Genomic DNA, 13,120 nt, shown 5'->3' with positions numbered 1-13,120 from the left:
AATGATTCCAGTTTGTATGCACGATAGACTGCCAATGCCAATGTTTAAAATGGACCACTTGAATTCAGTTCACAGTTTAATTGCAGTTCAGTGGTACACACACACAGTTACAGTACAAACAGTTCATTTCATGATTAAAAAAACAACAGTAAAACAACAATATTGCAAAATGACGCGGCGCAAAACAAAACATTAAAAAAAAAAGAAAAACAAACAATACAAAACAAACAATACAAAACAAACAATACAATACAATACATACAATACAATACATACAACACATACAATACAATACAATACAATACAATACATACAATACATACAAAACAAAAAAAAAAAAGAAAAAACAAAAGAAAAACACAACAAAAAACAAAAAAACAAAAGAAAAAACAAACACTACAAACAATACATACAATACATACAAAACAAAAAACAAAACAAACAATACAATACATACAATACATACGATACAATACATACGATACAATACATACAATACAATACATACAAAACAAAAAACAAAACAAAACATAAAAAAAAAGAAAAAGAAACAATACAGAACAAACAATACATACAATACAATACATACAAAACAAAAAAGAAAAAACAAATGAAAAAAAAAAAAAACAAAACAATACATACAATACAATACATACAAAACAAAAAACAAAAAACACATACAATACAATACATACAATACAATACATACAAAACAAAAAAACAAAAACAAAACAAACAATACAATACATACAATACATACAATACAATACAATCAATACAATACAATCAATACAATACAATCAATACAATACAATCAATACAATACAATCCATACAATACAATCCATACAATACAATCCATACAATACAATCCATACAATACAATCCATACAATACAATCCATACAATACAATCCATACAATACAATCCATACAATACAATCCATACAATACAATCCATACAATACAATCCATACAATACAATCCATACAATACAAGACATACAATACAATACATACAATACAATACAAACAATACATACAATACATACAATACATACAATACATACAATACAAAAAAACAAAACAAAAAAGACAACAAAACAAAAAAAACAAAACAAAACAATACATACAATACATACAATACATACAATACACACAATACATACAATACATACAAAACAAAAAACAAAAACAAACAATACAATACATACAATACAATACATACAATACAATACATACAATACAATACATACAATACAATACAATACATACAATACAATACAATACATACAATACAATACATACAATACAATACATACAATACAATACATACATACAATACAATACATACAATACAATACATACAATACAATACAATACAATACAATACAATACAATACATACAATACAATACATACAATACAATACAATACAATACAATACAATACATACAATACATACAATACAATACAAACAATACAAACAATACAATAGATACAATACATACAATACAAAAAAACAAAAAAAAAGAAGAAAACAAAACAAAAAAAACAAAACAAAAAACAAAACAATACATACAATACAATACACACAATACAATACATACAGTACATACAAAACAAAAAACAAAACAAAAAAAAACAAAAAATAATACATACAATACAATGCATACAATACAATACATACAATACATACAATACAAGACATACAATACAATACATACAATACAATGCAATACAATACATACAATACAAGACATACAATACGATACAATACGATACATACAATACATACATACAATACATACAAAACAAAAAACAAAACAAAACAAAAAACAACAAACCAAAAACAAAACAAAACAATACATACATACAATAGAAAAAAATCCGACGTCCGGATAAGCGGTGGATGGCTGGGAGGCTGGCTGGATGGGTGGGTGGCTGGATGGATGGGTGGATGGATGGGTGGGTGGATGGATGGATGGGTGGGTGGATGGGTGAACAAAAAACAAAACACAAAAAACAAAACAAACAATACAATACATACAATACAAACAATACATACAAACAATACAATACAAACAATACATACAATACAATACATACAAACAATACATACAAACAATACAATACAAACAATACAATACAAACAATACAATACAAATACAATACAATACAATACATACAATACATACATACAATACAATACATACAATACAATACATACAATAATTACAATACAAAAAAACAAAAAACAAAACAAAAAAGAAAACAAAACAAAAAAAACAAAACAAAAAACAAAACAATACATACAATACAATACACACAATACATACAAAACAAAAAACAAAACAAAAAACAAAACAAAACAAAATACATACAATACAATACATACAATACAATACACACAATAGATACAAAACAAAAAAAACAAAAAACAATACATACAATACATACAATACATACAATACATACAATACAAACAATACATACAATACAATACAATACAATACATACAATACAATACAATACACACAATACATACAAAACAAAAAACAAAAAACAATACATACAATACATACAATACAAACAATACAAACAATACAATACAATACAATACATACAATACAATACATACAATGCAAAAAAAACAAAAAAAACAATACATACAATACAATACATACAATACATACAATACATACAATACAATACATACAATACATACAATACAAACACATACAACACATACAACACATACAACACATACATACAATACATACAATACAATACATACAATACATACAATACAAACACATACAATACATACAATACAATACATACAATACAGACAATACAATACATACATACAATACATACAATGCAAAAAAAACAAAAAAACAAAACAAAAAAAACCAACAAAAAACAATACATACAATACAATATAATACACACAATACATACAATGCAAAAAAAACAAAAAAAACAAAACAAAAAAACCCAACAAAAAACAATACATACAATACACACAATACAATACATACAAAACAAAAAAAAACAAAAAAACAATACATACAATACATACAATACAAAAAAAAAACAAAAAAAACACATACAATACATACAATACATACAATACAATACATACAAAACAAAAAAACCAAAAACACAACCAAAAAAAAACAAAAAAACAATACATACAATACAATACATACAATACATACAATACATATAATACAATACATACAATACATACAATACAATACATACAATACAATACAATACATACAATACAAACAATACAAACAATACAATACATACATACATACAATACATACAATACAAAAAAAACAAAAAAAAAAAACAAAACAATACATACAATACACACAATACAATACATACAGTACATACAAAACAAAAAACAAAACAAAGCAAAAAACAAAAAAATAAAAATAAAATAATACATACAATACAATACATACAATACGATACATACAATACATACAAAACAAAAAACAAAACAAAACAAACAATACAAAACAATACATACATACAATACATACAATACAAAAAAAACAAAAAACAAAACAAAAAACAAAACAAAAAAATACATACAATACAATACATACAATACAATACATACAAAAAAAAACAAAACCAAAAAAAAAAACCCAATACATACAATACAATCCATACAATACATATAATACAATACATACAATACATACAATACATACAATACAATACATACAATACAATAGATACAAAACAAAAAACAAAACAAGAAAAACAAAACAAAAAACAACAAAACAAAAAACAACAAAACAAACAATACATACAAATCTTGGGATTTCCTGGGTTGAGCTGGATGAAGTGGCTGGAGAGAGGAAAGTCTGGGAGTCCCTCCTAAAGCTGCTGCCGCCGCAATCCGACGTCCGGATAAGCGGTGGATGGCTGGGTGGCTGGATGGATGGGTGGCTGGGTGGCTGGATGGATGGGTGGCTGGGTGGATGGATGGGTGGGTGGATGGGTGGGTGGATGGGTTGGATGGATGGGTTGGATGGATGGGTGGCTGGGTGGATGGATGGGTGGATGGGTTGGATGGGTGGGTGGCTGGATGGGTGGGTTGGATGGGTGGGTGGCTGGATGGGTTGGATGGACATAGAACACATACAATACCCTGCCATACGCTACCATACACACAATGCATACAATACAATACATACAATACAATACCATACAATATCATACCATACTATTTGCTCTGCATCTGGGAGTTACAATTATAGACATTGAGTAGAGTGGCAATGGCATGATATTTTTGCAACAATTACACATACCAACTCCAGTTTTATATTTAAAATATGTATACAACTATCAGTATATTGTAATGAGTTATAATAATTACAAAAGTATCCGAATTATAATAATTTAATTTTATCATCCATCAACTCACTCAAAAATGTCGGCATGAATCGAGCAGTCGACTAAACGGGAGAAAATCACGCTCGCAAATGTTTGTTGCATAACGGAAGGCGGGCGGGCGGGCGCCATCTTGGAATAGATTTGAACATGACGTAACAAATTTGTCACATTCATCAGTTTGCATAACACGGAAATAGCACACTATATGTAATGCAACATTGTTAATTTGACGAAACACAACGCCAAAGAGGTTTGAAATACTGTAGCGGCAAAACGACAGTCGCGGTGGCCGGGACGAGTGTGAAAAGATTTTCAAGATATTTGTTCGCATCAAACAAACAAGGCGTCCGTCGTGAGAAACGGCAATGAACGACAAACATTTGATAGCTTACCCGAGAAACCGCCACACGGTCGGTGGCGCCTGCATTTGATAACTCGCCTTGAATCCTGCAACAAACAAACAAGGCGTCCGTCGTGAGAAACGCCAATGAACGACAAACATTTCCTAGCATGTTAGCTTACCTGAGAAACCGCCCGCTGCGCGGGTGATTGCACCGGTATTTGACAACACCCGAAGACATGACGTCACATCCGTCAATTCAAATCTTCCTCGCCTGCTCGTCCAATGGTGCTTTGCACACTAGCGTACCACGTGACAGGCCACTTCACACGCGGGCGGTTGCGCCTGTCGCTCACCTCAAGACTGAAAACTGCCTTCAAAAACCTAAGTGCCACTTTGCCCGCCTCCTACCTCTGCCCAAATTCAGTCTGACCAATCACAGCGCAACTGAAATTGGCTTGACCACGCCCACCTCTCCGACAGGCAAGACTGAAACCTGCCTTCAAAAAAAAAAAAAAAAAAAGTCACAAACTTTATGCAGAAGTGAGTGAAAATCGACAAAGCACAGCTCGCGGGTAAGGTCGGGTCCCGAACCATGGTTCCATCGTGTTAGAGGCAATGACGTTTACCACTTGACCAAAGACTCGTGTCCATGACAGTGACAGAAGGGCAACCAACGCTCACCTCAAGACTGAAAACCCAAATAGTGTTGGCTCGTGAGTGAACGATTCGTTCAAAGAGATTCTAAAGATTCAGTTCACCTAAAAGAACTGGAATGCACATCAGTACTTGGGGAGCTTCCGTAGTTGGTCTTTTAGCAGGCCCCGCCCACAAGTACCTCCACATTGGGTCACGTGACTAACAGCTATTTACATACAATAAAATAAGGTATGAAAACGTTATTAAAAAACACACACAAAATCATACATACACAAGACCAATGCCGCTGGAACGAGCTGGACTAAAGGAAGACATCCGTTTAAATTTGGTCAGTTTTAAGAAATAAGGAAATCATGAATATTAAAAGAGGATTTTTTTTTTTAAACGACAAAGACGACAAACATTTGCTAGCATGCTCGCTTACCTGAGAAACCGTCCGCCGCCGCCGGCCCGCGCTCGGTGGCACCTGCATATGATAACTCCCCTTGAGCGAGCACACCTGTCTTCAATTGACCTAAAGCCCTGACGTCACATCCGTCGATTCAAATCTTCTTCTCCTGATCGTCCAACGGCGCTCGGCACACTGACGCCACCAGGTGGTCGCCTGTCATGGTGACTACTGTGGAAAGGCTTGCTTCGGACTATCCGTTGAAACTTTCAACACCGAACATGTTTGGATGGAGGATACCCTATCAATATGACCAAATCTCCTTTGGTTCCCGAGCAGGCTCTGGTCGAGTGGTTAATGCCATTGCCTTCAATCAAATGAAAATATTTGTATCGAGTATATTTGTATTGTATATTTGTAAACGTGCTTTTGTTGTGCAATTAACCCTTTATTTATTTATTCTCTTTTTTTTTTTTAACCTCGTGTAGTGTACCTACACATATTGTCATATAAAATGTCTGATTTTTATGTTTTAATTGGCGAATATAAAAACAAGGAATAAGACGCCAGACACGTTTTAACATAAATGTTTATTAAAAATAATAATATCAAAAGCAAATTTCAAACCAGCAATCTAATGTGAAATTGCAGTAGATATATTGGATGACAATATTTAGGCGTATATAGGTATACACGTTATTTAAAAACGACTATAAGTGTTATACTACGACACAAGTGTTTACCAGCTCAGTGGCCGAAGAGGAGAGTGTCCGCCCTGAGACTGGGAGGTTGTGGGTTCAAACCCATGCCGAGTCATACCAGTGACTATAACAATGGTACCCATTTCTTCCCTGCTTGGCACTCAGTGGAAGGGGTTGAAATGGGGCCCCCCCCTGCTGCTCACTTATACTCCGGTGCGACTTACAGTCCGAAAATTACGGTAAGTTCAAAAATATCAGAGGAAGTGATAAACAACTGAGGTGATTTGGTTGCATAAGCAAGCCTAACCCTAAGCACAGCAAAAGCGAGAGCAAGCCTAACACAAACCCTAAGCACAGCAAGAGCTCTGATCGAGTGGTTAACGCCATTGCCTTCAATCAAATGAAAATATTTGTACCGAGAGTTCATCCTAAAATGAATTGTTCTTGCAAAAATTCTGCCGCCGTTGCAGTGCTCCCGTGGACTCATTTTCAAGTCAGTTGCTAAGAAACACCACACCGTTGCACAGAGACAATTCTTGAGTCATATCAAATCAATGATTTTCAAACGGGTCCAAACAAGTTTTTCCCTCATGGCTACAAAGATCTTTAGATCTTTTCGTTCACTCTCGTTCACTGAAAACATTCGTTCTTTTGAACCCATCGTTCACTCACGAGCCAACACTACACTGCAGTAGTGATACACACACACACAATGATACGACAAACACGATGACACGACTTTTCACGCACCTGCACTTAACGAGGGAATCTTGGGAAACATGTTGGAACGCGGCCCCGAGGACTAGAGCTTGACACCTGTGACCTTTGACCATGATATTTCCCTCATAAAGTGGCCTGTTATTAGGTACACTTGAAAAGGGCGGTGTACCTAATGGAGTGTCCGTGTGATTCCCTCGTTAAGTGCACCTGCGGGAAAACTTTTAGCTCCTGCGGAACGTGAAAGTGACCAAAAACTTTTCCTGCACCTGCAATATGGCAGTAAATGGCAATATTTTTTCATTTTTACATAGCTTGGAAATGTATTATGATGGAGGAGTTTACAGGTGCAGGCCGGAGGGGGCTCGGCCCAAAGGAAATTAACAGATGGAAATATTTAAAAACACTTGAGGTCACCATTAGATTCAGATTTATCATATATATACACACGTATATAAATTAAATTTCCTTGAAGGGGATTTACACTGTACATGAAAGTATTTGTAACACCATTATCAGTATCTATAAAAACCTTCAGAGGGGAAAGAAGACAATAGCAAAGTGAAGGGATGGACTGATTTTAGACATCACCATATTTCATATTTCCACAGACAAATATAATTTTGATGTAATTCAATTCAATAAACAAATCATAATGTTAATGTACATTCTTGAAGCATACATCAAGTTGTGCAGGACTTGTGCCATAATGTATACATGTCTGATCATTTCTTTTTTATGGAACAGTCGCCCACCACCCTGCCCAGCCCCCCCTTGCTTGCACTACAGTGCTAACAAAAGTTCCACAAGCCTTTTTTTAATTTTATTTATTTTTTAAACTCTCATACGTTTCACCCATTCAGTAACATTTTTTAAAACTATATATTGGAGGAAATTCGACCTTTTAATTACTATTTAAAAAAAGCTGCAAGTGCAGCATCGATAAGTTCGTGCTCGACTCTTTTATTGTACATAGAGAGACAACTAGGGGCACAAACTTTGAAATAAAAACCCCCTTAATTTGATTTCCGATTGAGGTCTGCAGTGGAATTTGAAAAAGATACACAATGGTACAAGTCGTATGGCAAAATTGGACATTCAGCTCCACGTCAAAGTTCAGTTTGAAAAGTCCTTGAAAAGTGGTACCACCCAGTACATGTACCGAGGCTGGCCGTGTAGTTACGCAACTGCTTTGAATTGAAAGCTAAGGTCCTGGAAGTTACACGCTATGTTTATACATTAAATTGACTATAGCAGCAACCTGGACTGGACAGCAGCAGCCTTCTTTGTAGTCGGACAGCCAATGGGGACGCCAAGCCCTGCAACAAAACATGCAAGAAGTTTCACATTCAAGAGATGCACCATCGGTTGAGGCACATCGCGAACGATGACACCAAAGTTGACTTTATTTACAAGACCACCAACAGGAAGCAAACACACCACTGTTGATTTTATTCACAAGAATGCCCACATGATGCATGACGATTCAAAACAAACCAAAAAATGTCTCTGACCACATTAAAACAGCTTTTACTCGTACAGAAAAATGTACCAACATTCTGCAAGATTCTGAGTTCGGTGGCCATTTTAAAGCAGGGTTGCCAAAGATGACTTACTGATCGCAACAGAGACCGTTTGTACACTTGTCGTTTGCATCTATGGGTGTCTGGCTACTTGGCTTTTGTCAACAATTTAGAATGCATGCAGCTTTTCTTTGTGTAGTTAAAAAAATAAATAAAAAGCCTGACACTGCATATTTAACAAGTCAATTTTGTTTCAGCCTAACTTTACAATTGTCTTGTCATTGAGAATGTCTCAAATGATTCCAGTTTGTATGCGCGATAGACTGCCAATGCCAATGTTTAAAATGGACCACTTGAATTCAGTTCACAGTTTAATTGCAGTTCAGTGGTACACACACACACAATTACAGTACAAACAGTTCATTTCATGATTAAAAAAACAACAGTAAAACAACAATATTGCAAAATGACGCAGCGCTGAGAGAGAAAGAAAGAGGCATCATGCAGATAGCCAGTGTGCACACCCAGTGAAAAAGTGGAGGGAGGGATTTAGGAAAGAAAGGACAAAAGAAAAAAACAGTCATACTCTCCTTAAATGCTGGCTGGGCGTTTTGCCCTCGCCGCATCCGCACCCGTCCGTCTCGTGTCGGCCGCTCATCACGGGCGAATGTTGGCTCCCCCCCCGGCCGGTATTCGACGTTTGGACTCATCCTCCGCCTCGTGCCACTGCAAAAAGAAAAACGGCACTCTGTTGCACGCGGTTCACTTCTGTGGACGTACTCATTACCTGTCTATTAAAGCGTGCTCCTATTTTAAGCTCCTTTATTAATAGCGTATGTACACATGAATGTTTTTGTTTTCTTTTTATGTCTGTTCCTATATGAAGAATTCAATGCTTATAATTTCTTTGTTGTAAAGTGCTTTGAGCTGGATTTCATGTGTGAAAGGTGCTCTACAAATAAAGTTTTTTTATTATTACCCTCTGGTCTCGCGGTCCTGTCCAGTCCCTCTCTGTGCAGGCATCCATCAGATCCAGTGCCCCAGCAATCCTGAAAGGCAGACATTGTGGTGGTTTTTGCAAGGGGAAAAATTTCACTAGCACCCCCCCCCCCCCCAACCTTGACTAAGGTAAGTTTGAATCAGGTAACTAGCGGCACGCACGGGCTGGCGCATGTGTCATACGGCCCTCCCGCATTGGAGCGATCCGGGTTATGAAATGTTTAACCCCTTACAAAAAAGGAGTGAGGGAGGGAGCGAGAGGAGATAAGAGGCTTTGGTGCGCACTTAAGCGCAACCGGCCAGTTCCCCCTGAGTAGAGCTGGCTTGGCCCCGAGTGGGAAAAAAAAGAGGAAAACGTGACGTCACAGAGAGCGTCACGGAGAATCTCCTTGTCCTCGACACCGTCGACGACACTGGGACCCAGTCTGGCAGACATTATACCCTGGTATTCCACAAAGGGCAAGGTATAGCCACGTTCCACCCTGAGTGCACCAGGCCATGCAGGTACTGCCGGGCGCGTTGGAGAAAGAGAGCGAGAGAGGGAGGAAGAGGGGGAGGGAGGAGGGCAGGGGGTGTCTACTTTGCCGATTCGTATCTAGAGGGTCACAGCAACCCAAATGCCCGTGCGTGCTACTAGTTACCCTATTCAAACAGACAGGGGTAGGGAAAGCACAAAAGAAAAAACAAAGTCATACCCCCCCGAAACGCTGGCTGCATCGGCACCCATCAGTCTCGTGTGGGCCGCTCGTCACGGGCCAAGGTCCGGGTCTGCTCCGGCCGGTGTTGGACTCGTCTTCCGCCTCGCACAAGTGCAAAAAGACAAATGGCACTCAGTTGCATGCGGCTCACTTCTGTCAACGGACTGATTACCTGCCCCCTCCCTGGTCTTGTGGGTGCAGCCCAGTCCCTCTCGGTGCAGGCTGGCGCTCGCCCCATCCGCTGCCAGCTGAAAGGCAGAAAAATAAGGAAATCAAATTAAAACCATCAGTGTGTACAGTAGGCTTGCAGATTGGATTGCCATGTCACCGCCTCTGGCCAGCCTTGGCCAGTCGTGCATCAGGCTCCTCTTCAACACTTGGCGACTGCTTTCTTTGGGTGATTCCTTCCTTTGCACCCCGCTCACCAATCGCGGGTCTGGTGTCCTCCGTCCATCGGCTCTTCGTTTCATACATCGTCTCCCACCTAGCAAGACAAGCACAAAAGTCTCGCTTGCGCTTGCCGTCGCTTGCGCTTGCCGTCGCTGCGCGGTCGCTTGCGCTTGCCGTCGCTGCGCGGTCGCTTGCGCTTGCCGTCGCTGCGCGGTCGCTTGCGCTTGCCGTCGCTGCGCGGTCGCTTGCGCTTGCCGTCGCTGCGCGGTCGCTTGCGCTTGCCGTCGCTGCGCGGTCGCTTGCGCTTGCCGTCGCTTGCGCTTGCCGTCGCTTGCGCTTGCCGTCGCTTGCGCTTGCCGTCGCTTGCGCTTGCCGTCGCTTGCGCTTGCCGTCGCTTGCGCTTGCCGTCGCTTGCGCGGGCGCTTGCGCGGGCGCTGTCGCTGCGCGTTTGGCACTCAATGAGGGCTGCACAACATATTGGAAAATCAATGATATGGCAGTATTGGGCCAGACCACTGCATTGAGGCAAGTTGTGCAAAATTCTTGGATGGAGGTTAACTATTTGATCGCAATGAAATCAGTTGGATGAGTTAACTTTAACTTACATCAATGACTTATCGTCTTAACTCATTACAAATAGTTAGGCAAGAAAACGTTTCATTTGAGACATGGAAAAAAAAAAACTTTGCTGTCTTAAAGTGCATGTCAATAACCTAGACCACCATATGGCAGTTTTCCAATACACGTGCAGCCCTCCACACATGTCACCATTGGTGTCCAAATGGCAGCCTCGGGGCAACTTGATCAACACCCCACACGACTGAACACGACACTGCTTTGTAGCACTAAATATCAATGGCAACATTTCGTGATTGATTGAATGAATGAATTTGCGTCAAAGAATTCTGAATTTGTTTCAGTATGCAGCCCTCAGACATTGGGACACCACTGGTGTAATTTATATAAAAAAAACAAAAAAAAACATTTCACACGTTGAAGCTGCGCAGGTCGACGCCTCCAGGGAAGCGGGTCTCCCTCAGAACTCTGCGACTTCAGAGGGATGCCACAGCGGTCCGTTCACCTCTGATCAGATCGTGTCACATCCCGGCCGCCATCTGCAGAAACAGAAACAAATGTTTGAAACTCAAAGAGGACCCCAAGCTGTCGGTCACTTGCTTACTTGATCACAGCGGCTAGCTACGGTTGGTGAGCAGCGCCCGGTCGGATCGGGCCGTGCGCCCCCCCCCCTCTCGCGTCCGGCCTGCAAATGGCAGAACATGCAATGAGTTGGGTGCTGCTCGCATCATTACGTCTTCCTCGTGGACCGGCTCGCCCAAACACCGCCCCCTACACCTAGAGAACAAAGGACACACAGCTTAGATCAAGCACGACAGTGGTAGGTTAGAAAAAGACACAAAATGTTACCGTCTCGCTCCAATGCTGCCTTACACCTAGGGGAGAACAAAGAACGCAAGTACCACAGCGGTGGTAGGTTAGGGTTAGATGAAGTGCAACAGTGGCAGGTTAGAAAAAGACAAAATGGTACAAGTCAAATTGCAAAATTGGACATTCGGGATCGGCTCGCTCCAACGCCGCCCTACACCGATGGGGGAGAACAAAGAATGCAGCAAGTACAACAGTGGCAGGTTAGGAAAAAGACACAAAATGGTACACATCATATGGCAAAATGGAACAATCGGATCCACATCAAAGTTTCGTTTTGTCTCCGTCCACGTAACCACGTCCTCCCCCAAGTGAGCCGTCAATGGCAACAAAGCACAAGACAACGCTGGATCCAGACAAGCCACAACCACAGCACACCTCTTAAGCAAGACCAACCATCAGAGCCCCAAACACTGGCCACACCTGCAACCTTTCCGTCGTGCACCCATAACCAAAGGCAACCACACTGCCCCCTCCTGGGCACATGATCCGCACATGTTGACTTTTGCAGCGTGCTTCTTGATTCTTGACTTGATATAGCATTGCTCCTTTGGATATGGCATTGCTCCTTTGGATATGGCATTGCTCCTTTGGATATGGCATTGCGCCTTTGGATATGGCATTGCGCCTTTGGATAGGCCATTGCTCCTTTGGATAGGCCATTGCTCCTTTGGATAGGCCATTGCTCCTTTGGATAGGCCATTGCTCCTTTGGATAGGCCATTGCTCCTTTGGATAGGCCATTGCTCCTTTGGATAGGCCATTGCTCCTTTGGATAGGCCATTGCTCCTTTGGATAGGCCATTGCTCCTTTGGATAGGCCATTGCTCCTTTGGATAGGC

At 39.7% G+C, this 13,120-nt stretch overlaps 1 protein-coding gene across 15 annotated transcripts in view; it reads right to left on the bottom strand.

Moving 5' to 3' along the window:
* Nucleotides 1–13,054, bottom strand: part of LOC148389374 (uncharacterized) — a 14,196-nt gene extending 1,142 nt beyond the window's left edge. Inside the window, exons 1-11 of one of the 15 annotated variants that reach the window (XR_015861729.1) lie at nucleotides 12,018–13,054; nucleotides 10,776–11,952; nucleotides 10,620–10,695; nucleotides 10,445–10,549; nucleotides 9,730–9,799; nucleotides 5,846–9,476; nucleotides 5,523–5,626; nucleotides 5,356–5,452; nucleotides 5,173–5,261; nucleotides 4,944–5,061; nucleotides 4,814–4,868 (exon numbers count right to left, since the gene is read on the bottom strand). Coding sequence is in view for 2 of the 15 variants with exons in the window: in XM_088392199.1 (XP_088248325.1) it covers nucleotides 9,457–9,476; nucleotides 9,730–9,799; nucleotides 10,445–10,549; nucleotides 10,620–10,695; nucleotides 10,776–10,921 (417 nt within the window). In the remaining 13 variants the exon portion in view is untranslated. Of the gene's footprint in view, nucleotides 1–4,813; nucleotides 4,869–4,943; nucleotides 5,262–5,355; nucleotides 5,627–5,845; nucleotides 9,477–9,729; nucleotides 9,800–10,444; nucleotides 10,550–10,619; nucleotides 10,696–10,775; nucleotides 11,953–12,017 lie in introns of all 15 variants that reach the window. The other 14 variants (XR_015861733.1, XM_088392199.1, XM_088392198.1 and 11 more) reach the window with 14 other exon arrangements.
* Between the last annotated feature and the right edge of the window lie 66 nt (nucleotides 13,055–13,120).

Source organism: Syngnathus floridae, chromosome 12, assembly GCF_059516105.1.
Source record: "Syngnathus floridae isolate MCC-2025c chromosome 12, RoL_Sflo_1.0, whole genome shotgun sequence".
Taxonomy (NCBI): Eukaryota; Metazoa; Chordata; class Actinopteri; order Syngnathiformes; family Syngnathidae; genus Syngnathus; species Syngnathus floridae.
The sequence above is the reverse complement of the archived record's forward strand: the minus strand, read 5'-3'. Positions and strand labels throughout refer to the sequence as shown.